The 14,781-nt window shown below is 44.7% G+C and overlaps 2 protein-coding genes across 2 annotated transcripts in view; one reads left to right on the forward strand and one right to left on the reverse strand.

The window, feature by feature from the left end:
* The window catches only part of tmem163 (transmembrane protein 163), a 34,243-nt gene extending 28,283 nt beyond the window's left edge, over positions 1-5,960 (forward strand). Inside the window, exons 6-8 of the mRNA XM_004066573.4 lie at positions 373-484; positions 562-703; positions 4,783-5,960. Coding sequence (XP_004066621.1) covers positions 373-484; positions 562-703; positions 4,783-4,843 — 315 coding nt within the window. The 3' untranslated portion in view covers positions 4,844-5,960. The remainder of the gene's footprint in view (positions 1-372; positions 485-561; positions 704-4,782) is intronic.
* A 2,221-nt stretch (positions 5,961-8,181) lies between these two features.
* mgat5 (mannosyl (alpha-1,6-)-glycoprotein beta-1,6-N-acetyl-glucosaminyltransferase) overlaps positions 8,182-14,781 on the reverse strand; it is an 83,986-nt gene continuing 77,386 nt past the window's right edge. Inside the window, exons 12-16 of the mRNA XM_004066574.4 lie at positions 14,402-14,551; positions 10,323-10,586; positions 10,179-10,253; positions 9,562-9,719; positions 8,182-9,490 (exon numbers count right to left, since the gene is read on the reverse strand). Coding sequence (XP_004066622.1) covers positions 9,292-9,490; positions 9,562-9,719; positions 10,179-10,253; positions 10,323-10,586; positions 14,402-14,551 — 846 coding nt within the window. The 3' untranslated portion in view covers positions 8,182-9,291. The remainder of the gene's footprint in view (positions 9,491-9,561; positions 9,720-10,178; positions 10,254-10,322; positions 10,587-14,401; positions 14,552-14,781) is intronic.

The following is a 14,781-nucleotide window of genomic DNA, read 5'->3' on the forward strand; positions in this document are numbered from 1 at the left end:
CATATATGAAAGACTTGGCGTCATACAATTCCGGTCCGGCACAACTGGCGAATATTTCCAAATGGTTTGCACTTCCGTGAATTTAGAGGGAAACCTTCCACTCGTCACATGCAAACTTGTAAGACCTGTGTGTGTACTTGGAGCCCCAAAACGCATGTTCATACGCGCATTTACATGGACGTTTCATCAAATGTGTTGTCGAGAGCGGCATGAACTTTTCGATTGAGAAATACTCCAGTGACTATCAGAAGTTGCTTCTTTGTGGACCTGCGTGGTCTGACCTTCAGACCAAATAGGATTATGGGTAGACAATGTACTATAACCACGCAGGGGTTGGATGGGAGAGAACACTGGACCTGTTCTGTCTTCCAGGATGACTTCCTGTTCAGCGTGTCCATCGTGAGCGGCCTGGTGTGCGTCATCCTGGCGGTGATCAAGTTCATGCTGGGCAAAGTCCTCACCAGCCGAGTCCTGGTCACAGACGGTGGGTCGCCGTCCTCCGTGTGTCCGTCCGCAGGACAAAACTCTGCTGCATTGTTTGTTTTTTCTTCCTCCCCTCAGGATTTAACTCTCTGGTGGGCGGGGTCATGGGCTTCTCCATCCTCATCAGCGCCGAGGTGTTCAAGCATGAGCCCAAGGTGTGGTACCTGGATGGAACAATAGGAGTCCTCATGGGCCTCATTATCCTCGCCTACGGAGTCAAGTAAGTGGTAACGGCAGTTTTCCATGCAGATGATCGCAGTCACTTCACCGAAAAGATATGTTTGAAGAGATGAAAATGGTGTTTTGGGTGTTTTTATTGTGTTGTTGTAGCATTTTATGATGAGGGGAGACACATACAAAGAAAATGCAGCTCATAATTACATTTCTGAGTATATCTTTATGTAAATAATGTAATGCTGTGACTCCTGCCGCTCTGCAGAAACCATCCTGGAAAACAGCACATTGGTTCTTTGATTATGGATTAAAAAATAATAATTAAAAGACCACTAGGAACACTTTTTAAATGGCTCAAAAGCTGATGGAAATGAGAATTTATTGGAAAAAACCTGACATTTTCTTTTATCTTATTCAAAAATTGATTAACAACAAAGGGTGGAGTTACCCTCCTAACTCTGCTTTATATCATCTAAAACAGTGTTTTTCAACCAGTGTAGTGTGCCGTGGGAAATTGCCCTCATTAACTGATCTAAAAACATTAACCATCTCCAGGAAATCAGCTCTGTGTTCATCTAAACAGGCCCTGATAAAACACTGAGTAGTGAGGAATGTGAAAGCACATAAAATACTTTTTTCTTTGTGTTTATTTGATTCTATTAAAGACATTTTGATAAGAATGACAGTACCACGATTTAGCTGCAGCTATAACTGTTTTAGGAAAAGTCCCGCCCCTTTAACTGTCTCCACCAATCATTCTTGGAGGCTTAATCACATGTCATCAGTCTGACCAATCAGAAGTGGTTAAAGTCTTCACTTCCTTGTTCTGATTCTGCTCATAAAGTCTCACAGTTCTAATAAAAATAACATCTAAAGCTTGTCTTTAGCGGTGTAGCTTTCCACAGAATCTGGTGTCAGACCGTGGAACAAGTGAACAAAACAATCAAGCTCAGAGACGCCAGCTTGTCTGCATTCGGCGGCTGGTTGCACTACATCTCCCTTGATGCATTGGGTTAAAGTGACAGAGTCTTAGCGCACAATGAGTCATCCTTGTTAAACGTCTTGAAACAACAACGAACACACATCAAACAGTTTTTAAATCTTTTAACTTAACTTTTATTACATTTTTTAGAAAAAACAGCTGCAACTTCCAGCTTTTTCTGACACAATTATCACAAAAATGCATTTGAGATTGTGGAGGGGCTGTAGATCAATAGAGACTATGAGTTTCCCCCTTTTTTTTGACAAGGTCAAAGTGTGTCGTGGCTCAAAAAAGGTTGAAAAACACTGGTCTAGATGATGTCTGATTATCTGCCGAGCACAAAGGTAAAATTTTATGAAATAATTTTTTTCTTACAGCTTTTTGTAGAATCATAAAAAATTCAGACAGAAGAACTGCTGAGTCATTCAAGAATTTTGGATCCTGATGTCAAGAAAAGGCTTATATTTTGGATACTTCATTGCCATGTTGATTTCTAAAAGTTATTTTTTACAAAATATTTGAAGTAATTCATCTTTGTCATGTGCTTTATTGATATTTCAACATTCTTAATTCTGCCTGATAAAAGCTAGGAACCGGATATTGAGAAATCATGCAATAAAATGGTTACGGTAGAACAGGGGTGGGATTATAAAGGTTCGCTTCCTTCCACTCCCTTACAAGCAATATTTATTAATATGACTAATTATCCAAAGTTTGATTAGTTAGTTAGTTGAATGTATTGTTTTTGTGTATTATTCCTATTTGATTGCTTGAAATAAACCATTTCAAATCAAATCAAAAATCAAAGGGCAGAATAAATGACCGTCTGGTAACCGTAAAGGTTTAGATTAAAAAGGTAGAAAAACAGGAGACGTCAACAGTTTTCTGTTGTCGTTTTTATCCGTCCTTTAACCACTAAAAGCCTGACTGTGGAGGAAGACCTCACAGCTAATTAGGTTAACTAGTTACAGTCACATGAGCAGCAACTAGTCAGAGTGAGGCGGGGAAAGCAGATGAAATGTTTCAGTACAAACATGAAGAACCAGTTCAAACTACACCAGAGCAGTGAAGATGTGGATCTGCCACTCAAAGGATTCAAAGAAGTCAACAGATGTGGAGAAACTTTGCTCCAAAAAAGCTTTGAACTTGAACCGGTACTAAAAGTATTCTGCCTGCAATAACTGTCAGGGTCCTGCGACTAATGATGACATCACACTACGGTAACACCGCTAGGACAAACTTCATATCTACGTGGCGTTGCGCTAGGGCTATTGCTCTATATTTTCATTTCACGTTTCATTTTGTAACCTAAAGTTCTTTTCCCTCATAACTACTAATGCCATTTTGAATTTTAAGGAGTGTCTGACATAATTGTTTGTTACACCGAATGAGTAATAGGGAGACACATTGGCAATCTTCTTCTTTCTTCTTTCTCTTTCGGCTTTTCCCATCAGGGGTCGCCACAGCGAATCATCCTTTTCCACCTCACTCTATCATGAACATCTTCTACCCTAACATTAGCCAACTTCATGTCCTCTGTTAAGACATCCATATATCTCCTCTTTGGCCGTCCTCTTGCCCTCCTGCCAGGCAGCTCCATCTCCAACATCCTTCTACCAATATATCCACTATCCCTCCTCTGAACATGTCCAAACCATCTCAGTCTGGCTTCTCTGACTTTGTCGCTAACACAGGCAACATGAGCCGTCCCTCTGATGTACTCGTTCCTTATCCTGTCTAACCTGGTCACTCCTAAGGAGAACCTCAACATCTTCATCTCTGCTACCTCCATCTCAGCCTCTTGTCTCTGTCTCACTGCTACCGTCTCTAACCCATAGAGCAGAGCTGGTCTCACCACTGTCTTGTACACCTTTCCTTTGAGTCTTGCTGACACTCTTCTGTCACACAACACTCCTGACACTTTCCTCCACCCGCTCCAACCTGCCTGCACTCGCCTCTTCACCTCTTTTCCACACTCCCCATCACACTGAACTGAATCTAGCCACAGGGGTTGCAAGCCAGTTGCCTCTGTGCCGGTCCCAAGCCCGGATAAATAGAGAGGGTTGCGTCAGGAAGGGCATCCGGCGTAAAAATTGCCAAAATAACCATGCGAATCATCCACAACACTTTTGGCAATATAAAGCTTTTTTTTTTTCCAACGTGAGTAAATGAATGACTGTGTGAGAAACAGTATTTATTTATGGTGTGCAGTCTGGTTTAATTGGCCCAAATGTCAGTTTCTAACAGTTATGATTGCAGAGTTTATATTTTTTCCTTTTTCAAAACACATTGAAAGCATTAGTATGCTAATTACAAACACACCTTATTTTTTTTGTTCACTTTTTATGTATTATTCAAGTTATTGAAACAAACAACCAAAAAAAAACAAAGAATTAGCACTAAAACAAAAGCTAAATGTCTTGAATCCAATTTTCTGCTCGTCTCCACAGCTGATAGTGAGAAACTCCCACTATATATGTGATATATAGTGGGAAATGTACAAGTCATCCATGTTACTCACGAAAAACGGTATTAGCGTGCAAATTTGGGGACCAATCACTGTCTTAAACATCATCAGACCAACGTACAGCCAATCACATAGTGAGACGTCATCATTAGTTTCTGGACCCGAACAGTTATTGCAGGCCGAATACTTTCTGTTCCTACACCGGTTTGAAGATTTTCCTTCTGAAAGAGGGGGTCACTCAGTCCAAATCTCATGCAAAGTCGACGGCTCCCACACCATCACGCTGCCACCGCCGTGTTTAACTGTTATCACGTGCTGCTCTTTTGTCTCTTGTTGGACATTCGTGAGTCTTTGGAGATTATCTGTTGAGTAACAAAAAAACTGAAACAGCAGAAGTTTAAAAAAAATGTTTTACTTTTTTAAACTCAAGGAAACGTTGACAGTAGGCCAGAGTGCTGCAGGAGTTTGATGCTGCTGAAGCTGTAGAGGCCCAAAACTCCTGAGGCTCCTCCTCCAAAACCCTCAGAGTTGATTCTGACGGAGATCCACTAAGATGACGCGGCGTTCACGCTCGTTTAGATAGAACTTCAATAGAAGCCGTTGGATTTTCAAAGGACTAAAACGTTTCAGTCTCTTCTGCTGCTCCACTGAAGTTTGACTCGTTTTTCTGCCGCAGGCTGCTGCTGGACATGATCCCCAGAGTCCGGCAGACCAGGAACTACGAGCGCTTTGAGTGACGGGATCGGACAAAGAGGAGGAGGAAGGGGTTTGGGAGGAGGGCTGACGGGACTCACGAGGCTCCGCCCCTCCCAGCGTCCGTGTTTCCAGTTGTGTACGTTTACCCGCATCAGCCTCCACGTTTGGAGGAACCTCAGCGGCGCTGCCGTGGAGACGCAGTGGAGGCTGATTTACGCCGCCTGTCACAGCACAGCAGGTCATCTTCCCACGACTCCTGAGGCTCAGCTGGGGCCGTGCGGCGCGGGCGGACGCATCCGTGAATTATTGATGGCTTTTATCTTTTTATGACTTCAGGGAGGATTTATCAATAGAAGACCGTTTAGCAGAAAGGAGGAGCTGCTAAAAATGATTGTCCCAAACTCCCGTGTGACAGCAAAAATGAGCCCAGACCTCCATCTAGTGGCTGGAGGGGTCACTGCACCTTCTGAGTTCTCCTTCAGACCCAAAGGATGACGTTTTTGTGCGTTTGGTGTATGTTTGTCTGATGCTGAAGAACTGCTTCCTTCTGAGTCAATATTTACCCTCTGACTCAGTATTTGGGTGTTCTGGCTCCTCCCACCAGCTGCTGTTTGTTTTGGGACGACTAAAATCAACTTCACCTCCAGCTGTTGACTTTAATCGGCGTGTTTTTAATTGAACTTCCTCCTTACCAAAAAAATTTGATAAAAAGTAGGAAAGTGCGACCTTTGGTTAAAGTCGAAAAGATCTCATACTGTCAAGCACGGGGGTGGAGGTGTCATGGTATGTGCTTTTCTTTGTGGCATTAAAGTGTCATTGTTAACTGAAAAAGACTGTAAATACTTGTATGAAGCTTTTTAATGTAAATGTAAGCTTAAAAACGGCCTAAAGTTGGTAGTTTTGATTGGTTTGGGCTACACGCAGAGTCTAGAATTTGGTTGGGTGACCAATGAGCCAATCAGGAGAGGAACATTTTAAGCTACGTTCACATCGCCCTCGGCACGCACGTTTCAAGCGGCCACTTCCATTGAAATGTGTAAGTCAGTGTTAGCGTACAGTGGGCCACAAAAAGTATTCAGCCACCAATTGTGCAAGTTCTCCCACTCCCAAAAAGATAAGAGGACTGAACTTGTCTTCATAGGTAGACCTCAAATATGAGACAAAATGAGAAAAGAAATCCAGAAAATCAGATTTTTGAAGAATGTCTTTGTAAACGATGGTGGAAATAAGTATTTGGTCAAAAGGAAAGGTTCTGAAATGCTTCTAATGAAGCCACTCCTTCGTTTCCCGGGCGATGTGTTTGGGATCGTTGTGAGGCTGAAAGACCCGGCCATGTTTTATCTTTAATGCCCCTGCTGATGGAAGGTTTTCACCCAAAATCTGACGATAAAAGCCCCCATTCATTCTGTCCTTTACACAGATCAGTTGTTCTGGTTCCTTTGCTGAAAAAAGCCCCAAAGCATGATGCTTCCACCCCCGTGCTTTACAGTAGGCATGGTGTTATTTGGATGCACCTCAGCATTCTTTCTCCACCAAACATGACGAGTAGAGTTCCTACCATAAAGTTCTACTTTGGTTTCATCTGAACATAGGACATTCTCCCAGCCCTCTTCTGGATCATCCAAATGCTCTCTAGCTAACTGTAGACGGGCTTGCATATGTACTGGGTTTAGCAGGGTGACACGTCTGGCATTGGGAAGGGTTTGAGTCCCTGGTGGTGTAGTTAATGATGGTTGCCTTGGTTCCTTTGGTCCCAGCTCTGTGCAGGTCATTCACTAGGTCCCCCCGTGTGGTTCTGGGATTTTTGCTCACCGTTCTTGTGATCATTTTGACCCCACAGGGTGAGATCTTGGGAGATTATCAGTGGTCTTGTATGTCTTTCATTTCCTAATAATTGCTCCCACAGTTGATTTCTTCTCACCAAGCTGCTTATCTATTGCAGATTCAGTCTTCCCAGCCTGGTGCAGGTCAACAATTTGGTTTCTGGTGTCCTTAGACAGCTCTTTGGTCTTGGCCATAGTGGAGTTGGAGTGTGTCTGTTTGAGGTTGTGGACAGGTGTCTTTTATAGAGATAACCAGTTCAAACAGGTGCTATTAATACACATAAGGAGTGGAGGACAGAAGAAGTTACAGGACTGTGAGAGCCAGAAATCTTACATGTTTGCAGATGACCAAATACTTGTTTTCCACCATGACTTACCATTAAATTCATAAAGATCAGACAGATGGAGCTTTGATCAATCAGGGACTCCGATTTGGTATTTACCTATGAATGGCGTCTATTCTTTTAATTCACGGAACTGCCAATCCTCTGACTTATAAAAACAAACAGGAAATCCTTTCAAAGTAAAATGCTGAACACTGCCAGCTGGTGAATAAATGATGCCGACTTGACGTTCAGAAACTTTAAACTCGGGGTGTTCAAACTTTCTGCAGGGAATCGGGGGGGGGGGGGGGGGGGGGGGGGAGGCTATACTATTGTCATCAAATCTTAATCATTTTGAAAAGTGAAGTTTTTAATCTGTGGAGCCAATGTTTTAATTTCTAAAAAAGGTCTTCTGGTGGTTATCTGGTGAACCGATCTGGTTCCAGTACTGAAAACGTTTCCTTTAGTTGTTTTAATGATCAAAGCGTTGATGGATTTAGTCCTACTACAAAAGAAATCCTCACATCGTTGAGAAAAATAAATTAACAATTGTTTTTTTTTCTTTTTTTAAAATGTTGAAATTTCAAAATAAAATAAAGAAAAAATAGATGCTTTTTCTTAACTTAACTGAACAAATACATAAAAGCTAGAAGTTCAATTCAAATTTGAACACTTTCAGCGTCATAAAATGAGTTCTATTGTTATTTACTTTTTTTTAAAAATTGGTTTTCTAAAAGTTTTGATGAAAACGGGCAGAAATGCCAAAATAAATCAGTTTTTAATCCAATTATCTCCGTTTTTATTATTTTCATGCTTTTGTTGTGGTAACTGTAGTTAAATTATCAGAAGAAGTTTGGATTATTAGAGGAAATTCATGTAATATTATTTTCCACACTAAAACACTTAATTTTTGCGGTTGATTGACTTTGTGGCCATCTTGTTCTGACAAATGAGTTGAAGCACAGCGCCCCCTGCTGATGAGAAACAAGTTTAGCCGAAGAACTGCACCATGTCTTTTTTAGAAGTATTGGATGGATCAGATTCCTCTAGTTGTAACAAACGAGCTGTTTCTACTTCATCTGGTCTTATTTTTAATTTTGATGAAGCTGCTTTGTTTCCTCAACTTTAATGGTTAAAAATATAATCATTTGTGTTGCGTTGCTGTAAATCGTCCACTTCTCTGCGACTGGTTTGTGTTGCTATGGTGCTGAAGGAACCACAGCCAGCCGTCCGTCACAGAAAAAAGATTTATTCAAAAATAAAGTCGTGTCCCTCTGACTCCCGGAGGACGGCCACTACAAACTTCCCCGCCCTGCTGCCCATTCCCAAAACGAAGGGATTCTTCCCGCCGGGTCGGGAATCGAACACAGGACCTCGCGCCTGCAAAGGAAAAAGGGGGTTCTGCAAAAGACAAAACATCTTCTGCGTCTTACAGTAGACATTCGGCGCCGAGGCGGGACATGGACGCTTGGTTCTGTACAGCCTTCCACGGAAAATCAAAGCAAATAAGTAACGCGTGTGTGGGGGGGAGGAGGGGCGCTGCAGTAATCTGATTACTCTGCTGTTTTTAGGCCGGCTGTGAAAGAAAAGAAAAAGAAAAAGGCACGACCTGCAGGTGCAAACGAGGAATTTCTCATTCAAAGCTCCTCCCCCTTTTGCTCATTTGTGTGACGAGGAAAAAAAAAAATCATCTTAAATTAAATAAAACCACCCAAAAAAACAAAAAATAACACCCCTCCCTATAAATAAATGCATTCCCAGCAAAAAAAACCACAGCGATAAAGATCTTTATATAAAATAAATACAAAAAGAACCCATATGAACAAATATATTAGTGCATTCTTTCCATGAACTCCTCTGTTTGTTTTCCGGTGAACAATTCCTTCATGGAAAAACGTTTTCATCACAGGAAAAAGATTTACAGCTGATTATTTTTATCTCTCTTCAATTTAAGGACAAACGTCTTCATCGCCCCCCCCCCCCCCCCCCCCCAACCAGGGGGGGAAAAAAAAACAAAAAGAGCCCCCACCTTTCCATATGAATGACAGAACAGATATGTTTGATAGTTACAGTGTGTCTGTGTTGAGGGGGGGGTGAGTCCAGTGCAGACCTACCTAACAGTTCCAGAATAGAAGGGTTTGAGGGGGGAGGGGGGGGCATGGGGTTTTTACAGTCTATCACTTCCCCGCTTCCCCCTTTTTTTTTTATGTCCATTCAAGTAATTTCACGAGGCCTCCTGGACTCCCCCTGCTGGTGACGGAGGTGCAGCTGCAGGAGAGCCTCTCCAGACGGAATAAATACCGGGAGCGGTCCGGAGCTCCGCCCCCCCTCCGCTCATCGCTGCTATAGGCAGTCCTTGCAGAGCGCCACCTGGCCCTTCATGTAGTCGCGGCAGGGGCAGACGCGGCGCAGGCTCTGGTGGGCGCCGGCGCAGCTGAACAGCAGCAGGTCCGACTGCAGGACGCAGTGCTTGCGGGACTCGCTGTAGGCGGGGACCACCGTGTCGGCGCTGGACTCCACCGTCTGGCAGGCCACGCCCCACCTGGCGGGGAGACACAAAGGCGTCAGACCGCTCCGACGGGGCCACGGCGGAGCAGCGGGAGTGCGGCTCACCTGTCCAGGTCCTTGTCCTTGTTCAGGTGCTGGAAGAAGGACGGCTCGCAGATGAGCTGCTGCTCCTGACACACCTGCTTACACGACTGGCCCGGCTCCGCCAGCTTCACCTGGAGGGCGCTGAGGGGCGGCCACATGACCTGACCGTGACAGAAGTCCTGCAACACAGAGCCGCCGTCAAAGTGGCTGTGGTCCCGCGTTCACACAGAGCACGTGACGCGCGTTCAACAACCTGCCGAACTGACCGCCTCGGTTCCGATAAACCAGATAATCCCGCCCGGAAATTAGTAAATTCTCCTTCGTGATCCACTTTCAAATGGTTGGCACATCCGTGTCTTAAGAAGGACGCTACCCATCCGTCGCTACCAAATCAGAGTCTCTCATAGGTCAAAGTTCAACTGGGTTTGACTGAGTTTGCGTTTTTTTTTTCGTACTTACGGACTTAAAAATGCACTTAGTGACGAGCTTTGAACGCGGAAACTTGCGTTTACATCGACTTGTCATTGAAAGCGGTCGCTTGTACCCACATTACTGAGCCTGGCGTGAACGCCGTTTCCATCACGAAAACCTGGGATTAAAAGAAAAAGCCCCCAAAATATGAGCGTGTCCGTCAGTACCTGCTTCTCGATGAAGGCGTTGACCCTCTGCAGCATCCCCTCACAGGTGAACTCGTACGGCAGGTAGGGCTCAATCTGCCGGGAAACAGCGTTTAGTGGTGGAGAACGCCTGCGGCTATGCAGAAAGCTCCTCCCCCTGCTCACCTTCTGGCTCAGGATGGAGCGCAGGGCCCGCTCCACCTCGGCGGGGTTGTCGATGTCCACCGTCCAGACGTGCGGCTGGCCGATGTAGACCTCGGCGTACGGGTGCTGGGAGGTCAGCTCTCTCAGCGTGGGTTTGCCTTTGAAGAAGTCCGTGTTCTTGCTGCTCTTCGGAGGGTTGAATTTGGGGTTGAGGAATGCGCAGCCGTTGGCGATGGCCTCCAAGGGGGCGGGGCCTTCGTAAGGGAAGGACAGGCCTACAAACAACTGCAGAGAACGACAAAAAAACATTTAAGTTAAGGTTCTTTAAAAAAAAATAACTTCAAGTTGAAAAAAACTGCCATTTCTGCTGAGTCATGATGAAGATCAGAGCGGTCTTCCTCGCAGTTTAGGTGATGAAGCTGGTATCAGGCTGGACAGCTTCAATACTGCTCTCCATTTTTTATGTAGCACCACTAATGTTAGGCCGGGGTTATAAGGGGTTGTAGGCCAGCGGCATGTTAATGGATGGATGATAGGAAAGGGGGGCGGGCTTACTCGGCGCCAACAGTCCCGCCTACAACTCTAATGAACTCCAGCTGCTCTGAAGAAAACATGATTTTGATTTAGGCTAAAAATGGCATCATCATGATAAAAACCACTGTCTAATAATGTCAAAGTAAAGGGGGCGGAGTCACTTTAAACGCCGTTTCCGACAAACAACAGAGTTTCAATGTCATTTGTTGTATTTTGTCGTAGGACCTGAAGAAAACGTCAAATCTAAAATGTATAAATAAACGTTTACTTTGGTTAAACAGAAACGTGAGACAGAAAACAAACAGATGAATTCATTAAAAAATAACGTGTTGAACTGGAAACAAATGAGTAAAAGATCAGGTTAATTTCAAAATAAAATCATTGTTGAATGTCTTTCATTTCAGCTCAGAATCTCCTAGAGTCTGAGGTTAGCATGGTCTTGTTGACGTTAGCGACGCTTATAAAATGGAATAAACATCTCTGAGTTATTGTCAATCAAAATACAACTGTTGTTTCTTGTTGTCAGGAGAAAATGATTCAGTCATTTCCAGCTGACCCCAACGTTTCCTTGAAGCAGGACAAATCTTTGCAGCCGCACACTAACACAATGACCACACTGTGTGTGGTCATTGTGTTAGTGTGTGTGTGTGTGTACAAATACACCCCGTCTTCTCTAAACAATGCAGCGTTTCAGCGTCTCACATGACTAATCATGAACTCCCAGGAGATGCAGTGAGAAGAGTCTACCAGCAGGTGGCAGCAGAGCCCCTTTCCCTCCTGTGTGTGTGTTTGTGTGTGTGTGTTTGTGTGTGTGTGCAGGAGTTTGTGTGTCCTCCAGCTGAGGGGCTGCTATTTATAGTGAGGGAGGAAGGAGGATGAGGAGAGTCCTTCCAGGCTGAAGGACTCAGAAGAGCAGCGCTAACGTGATCGATGAGATCAGCTTCTCGTCCTGGACAGGACGCTTCACCAAAGCCTCCATCCACCCGTGATCCACGTTCAGGATTTGAACTCTTTTAAGGGAAAAAAAAACAAAAACACTTCCGCTGAGGCAGCAACTGGTGATGTGAGGTCGTCACAGGTGTGAAGGTCACCTGTCAATCAAACTTTAGCTTCAAGGTTCCACTGATGGAGATGAAAGGAACCAGAGCTGCTGCTATGGAGACGGTAGAGCAAGTAGGTGCTGGTTCAAATCCCAGAAAACCACAGATGGAGGAAAAATGGTGATTGACAAAGCGCTGACTGATGTACAGAATAGTGCGATGGAAGTGACTTGATCTCCAAAGCAGAGAAGCGTTGGTTCAATTCCCCCTCTCTGGTTTTTGTTGTCGTTATTTTTGCCGCTCCTGGACCGTCTTCAGCTCAAAGGAACGAAGAACCGCAGTTCTGCTGTAGACAGATTAGCACAGTGGGAGTGTTTCTGTCTTTGGAGCAGGAGAGCGCAGGTTCAAGTCCCAGTCAGGGACATCAAGGTGTTCAGTCACCTCACAATTCAAGCTGCGGCTAGGAGGAGTCAGGACGCCAGGAAAGGGGGCTTCATCTTTGCCCCCACCCACCCCGAGGAAGGAGGACCAGGAGAAGAGGATCCCAGGAAGACAATGTGCATTCAGATAGATTCAGAATGCAGCTTGGATGTGTGGAGGGTCTGAGCACAGAGACGCAGGGAGGTGAGGGACAGAGATGTGACTGTGTTGTCGAGTTAATAGGTAAGTAAAACTTTTATTTCTAGACTATTAAAGAAGAATAGAGTTGAAAGATTCATGAAAGTATAGCACCATAATACTTGTACTTTTTAGTAGCTGATAGTAGTTCTGATCTAGTTGCTAGCTTCTAGGATGAAAAAAATCCAACCCACCCCCCCCAAAATACTAAACCAACATAATTAGTACACAGTCTAAGTTGGTTTAGCCTCGGTATCAGTCTAGTCTTCTAGGTACCTGTCTCACTACCTGTCACCTGTCTCTGGTATCAACCTTCATCTATCTTATAGCACGGTACAGCCGTTGATCTCCTTGATCGTCCCCCTCAGGGTCAACCAGACTAAAGATGAAGCTGCCCACTTTCCCAGCATCCCTGACTCTTCCTCACCACAAGCACTAGCGGGACTTGAACCCACGCTCTCCTACTTTAGAGGACAGAGACACTCCCACTGCGCTAATGTGTCTACACCAGAAATGTGTTTCTTTGTTGCTTTGAGCCGAAGACGGCCCAACGTGTTTGAAAAATCAACAATCAGGTCTAAAGACACAGACGATGACATCACTTCCTAACTGGGAATCGAACCAGCACTGTCCTGCTTGAAGCACAGAGACACTGCCACCACACTACTCCACCTGCATCAGAGCAGGGATGTTCTGGTCCATGGAGGATCTCACGCCAAGTCAGCCTTTATAGTGTCGGTTTGTTAACCAGTTGGGAATTTAAATGTTAACGTTCAAGTTATGTCACTTCCTGTTTGCTGGTTTTAGTCCTGCACTGCACAGGAAGTGTGACTGTGGTTGGTTCAGCTGCTGCAGCTTTAGTTCATGCTCACTTTTAATGAACGTTGAGTCAAAATGATAAATAGCTCAACGGATCCAACCGGTCCACCGTCATGCGTTTGGTTAGGGGTTCAAACCCCAGACCTTAGCATGAGAACTACAGCATTTGTTTCAAAGTCTTAATTTATTTTTCAGCCTTAAAGGTGATCATGAAGCTACATTTCCTTTTACTTCTCTGTCGGTTCATTTGCCTGACGGTCATTTCCTGCCTCTAACATCCACGTCTCAGATACTTTGGTGGGCTTTGACAGGTTGCATGGTGGGTGGGGTTTAGGGGCGGAGTCTGCTGATCCATGCATGTTCCCAGGACGCAGTGAAAATTGAGATTTATAAACCAATCGTATTAGACACAAAACAGTTTTTTGTCGTTACCGATAAATGTTGGAAACTTTGACTTTTAGATAAATGTTTAAGGAGATTTGGTCTTTTATTTTTATTTTATTTTACTCGCTTCATGTCAGAAGACTTGTTGGACCAAACGTGGGACTTTCTCTTGGAAGAATTGGATGTGACGCCCCGTCAGAGCGAGGACGAGCGCCCGCCTTGATCCCCCGCCTCGCTTTATTTAAGGAAACTGTGTCAGACACCAGTTTTTTCATCTGGTTGTTGAACCTCAAGACGCCAATTATCCGCGGCGGCGTTGTGTTTGCAGGCAGATGACAAACGAACTCTGGAAAGAAAGGTTTGGGTGGCCACACCCCTCCACGTTATTCGTGCTCCATGATGAAGTGCTCAGTATTTAGGCTTAAAAATAGCGCAGAACCTGCTCCAGAACCTGATCTGGTTTCAAACAACGGAGTAATCAAAGCTTCCTGCTCTGCAGAGGAGGAAGAAAAAGCCTGAACAGAAACTGGTGAAACTGGTGTCGGCTGCTTTGTGAGGATCACTGGCACTAGGAAACGTTGCGGTCACATCTCTCTTTGTGGATGTGGACTCAGAAGTTCAGGTTCTGTCCGATCTTTTCCCATCCGTCCACCTTCAGGCATACATTTCTGGCAGAAAAGGGGCTTCGTTTCCCTGCATTTTCACCTTGGTTTCCCGCAGCAGGAACTGCAGGTCCCGGCCGCTCAGGATGCCGTGGTTCTTCACGTAGCTGGGCAGGTGCACGTTGCTGGTGCCGTGCACGGTGCCGTGAACCTCCATGTAGCTGTGGATGATGTCCAGGTACTTCTTTTTGTCCTGGAACAAGCAGAGAGGAAACGCCCTTTAGATTTTCACAGTAAAAGTCATAAAAAAGGCCTGAAACTGGAGCATCAAAGGCAGTTCCTGAGCTCCACCTGATCCTCTGAGGTCAGAAAGACATCAAAGCTGCAGCCTTTGTGTTTCTATGATCTTTGACAAACAAGGAGCTCAGAGAAAAACAGAATCCATTCCTGGAGGTATTGTTTCATAAAGATCAGTACAAATCT

This window comes from Oryzias latipes, chromosome 2 (assembly GCF_002234675.1).
Source record: "Oryzias latipes chromosome 2, ASM223467v1".
In the NCBI taxonomy this organism is placed as follows: Eukaryota; Metazoa; Chordata; class Actinopteri; order Beloniformes; family Adrianichthyidae; genus Oryzias; species Oryzias latipes.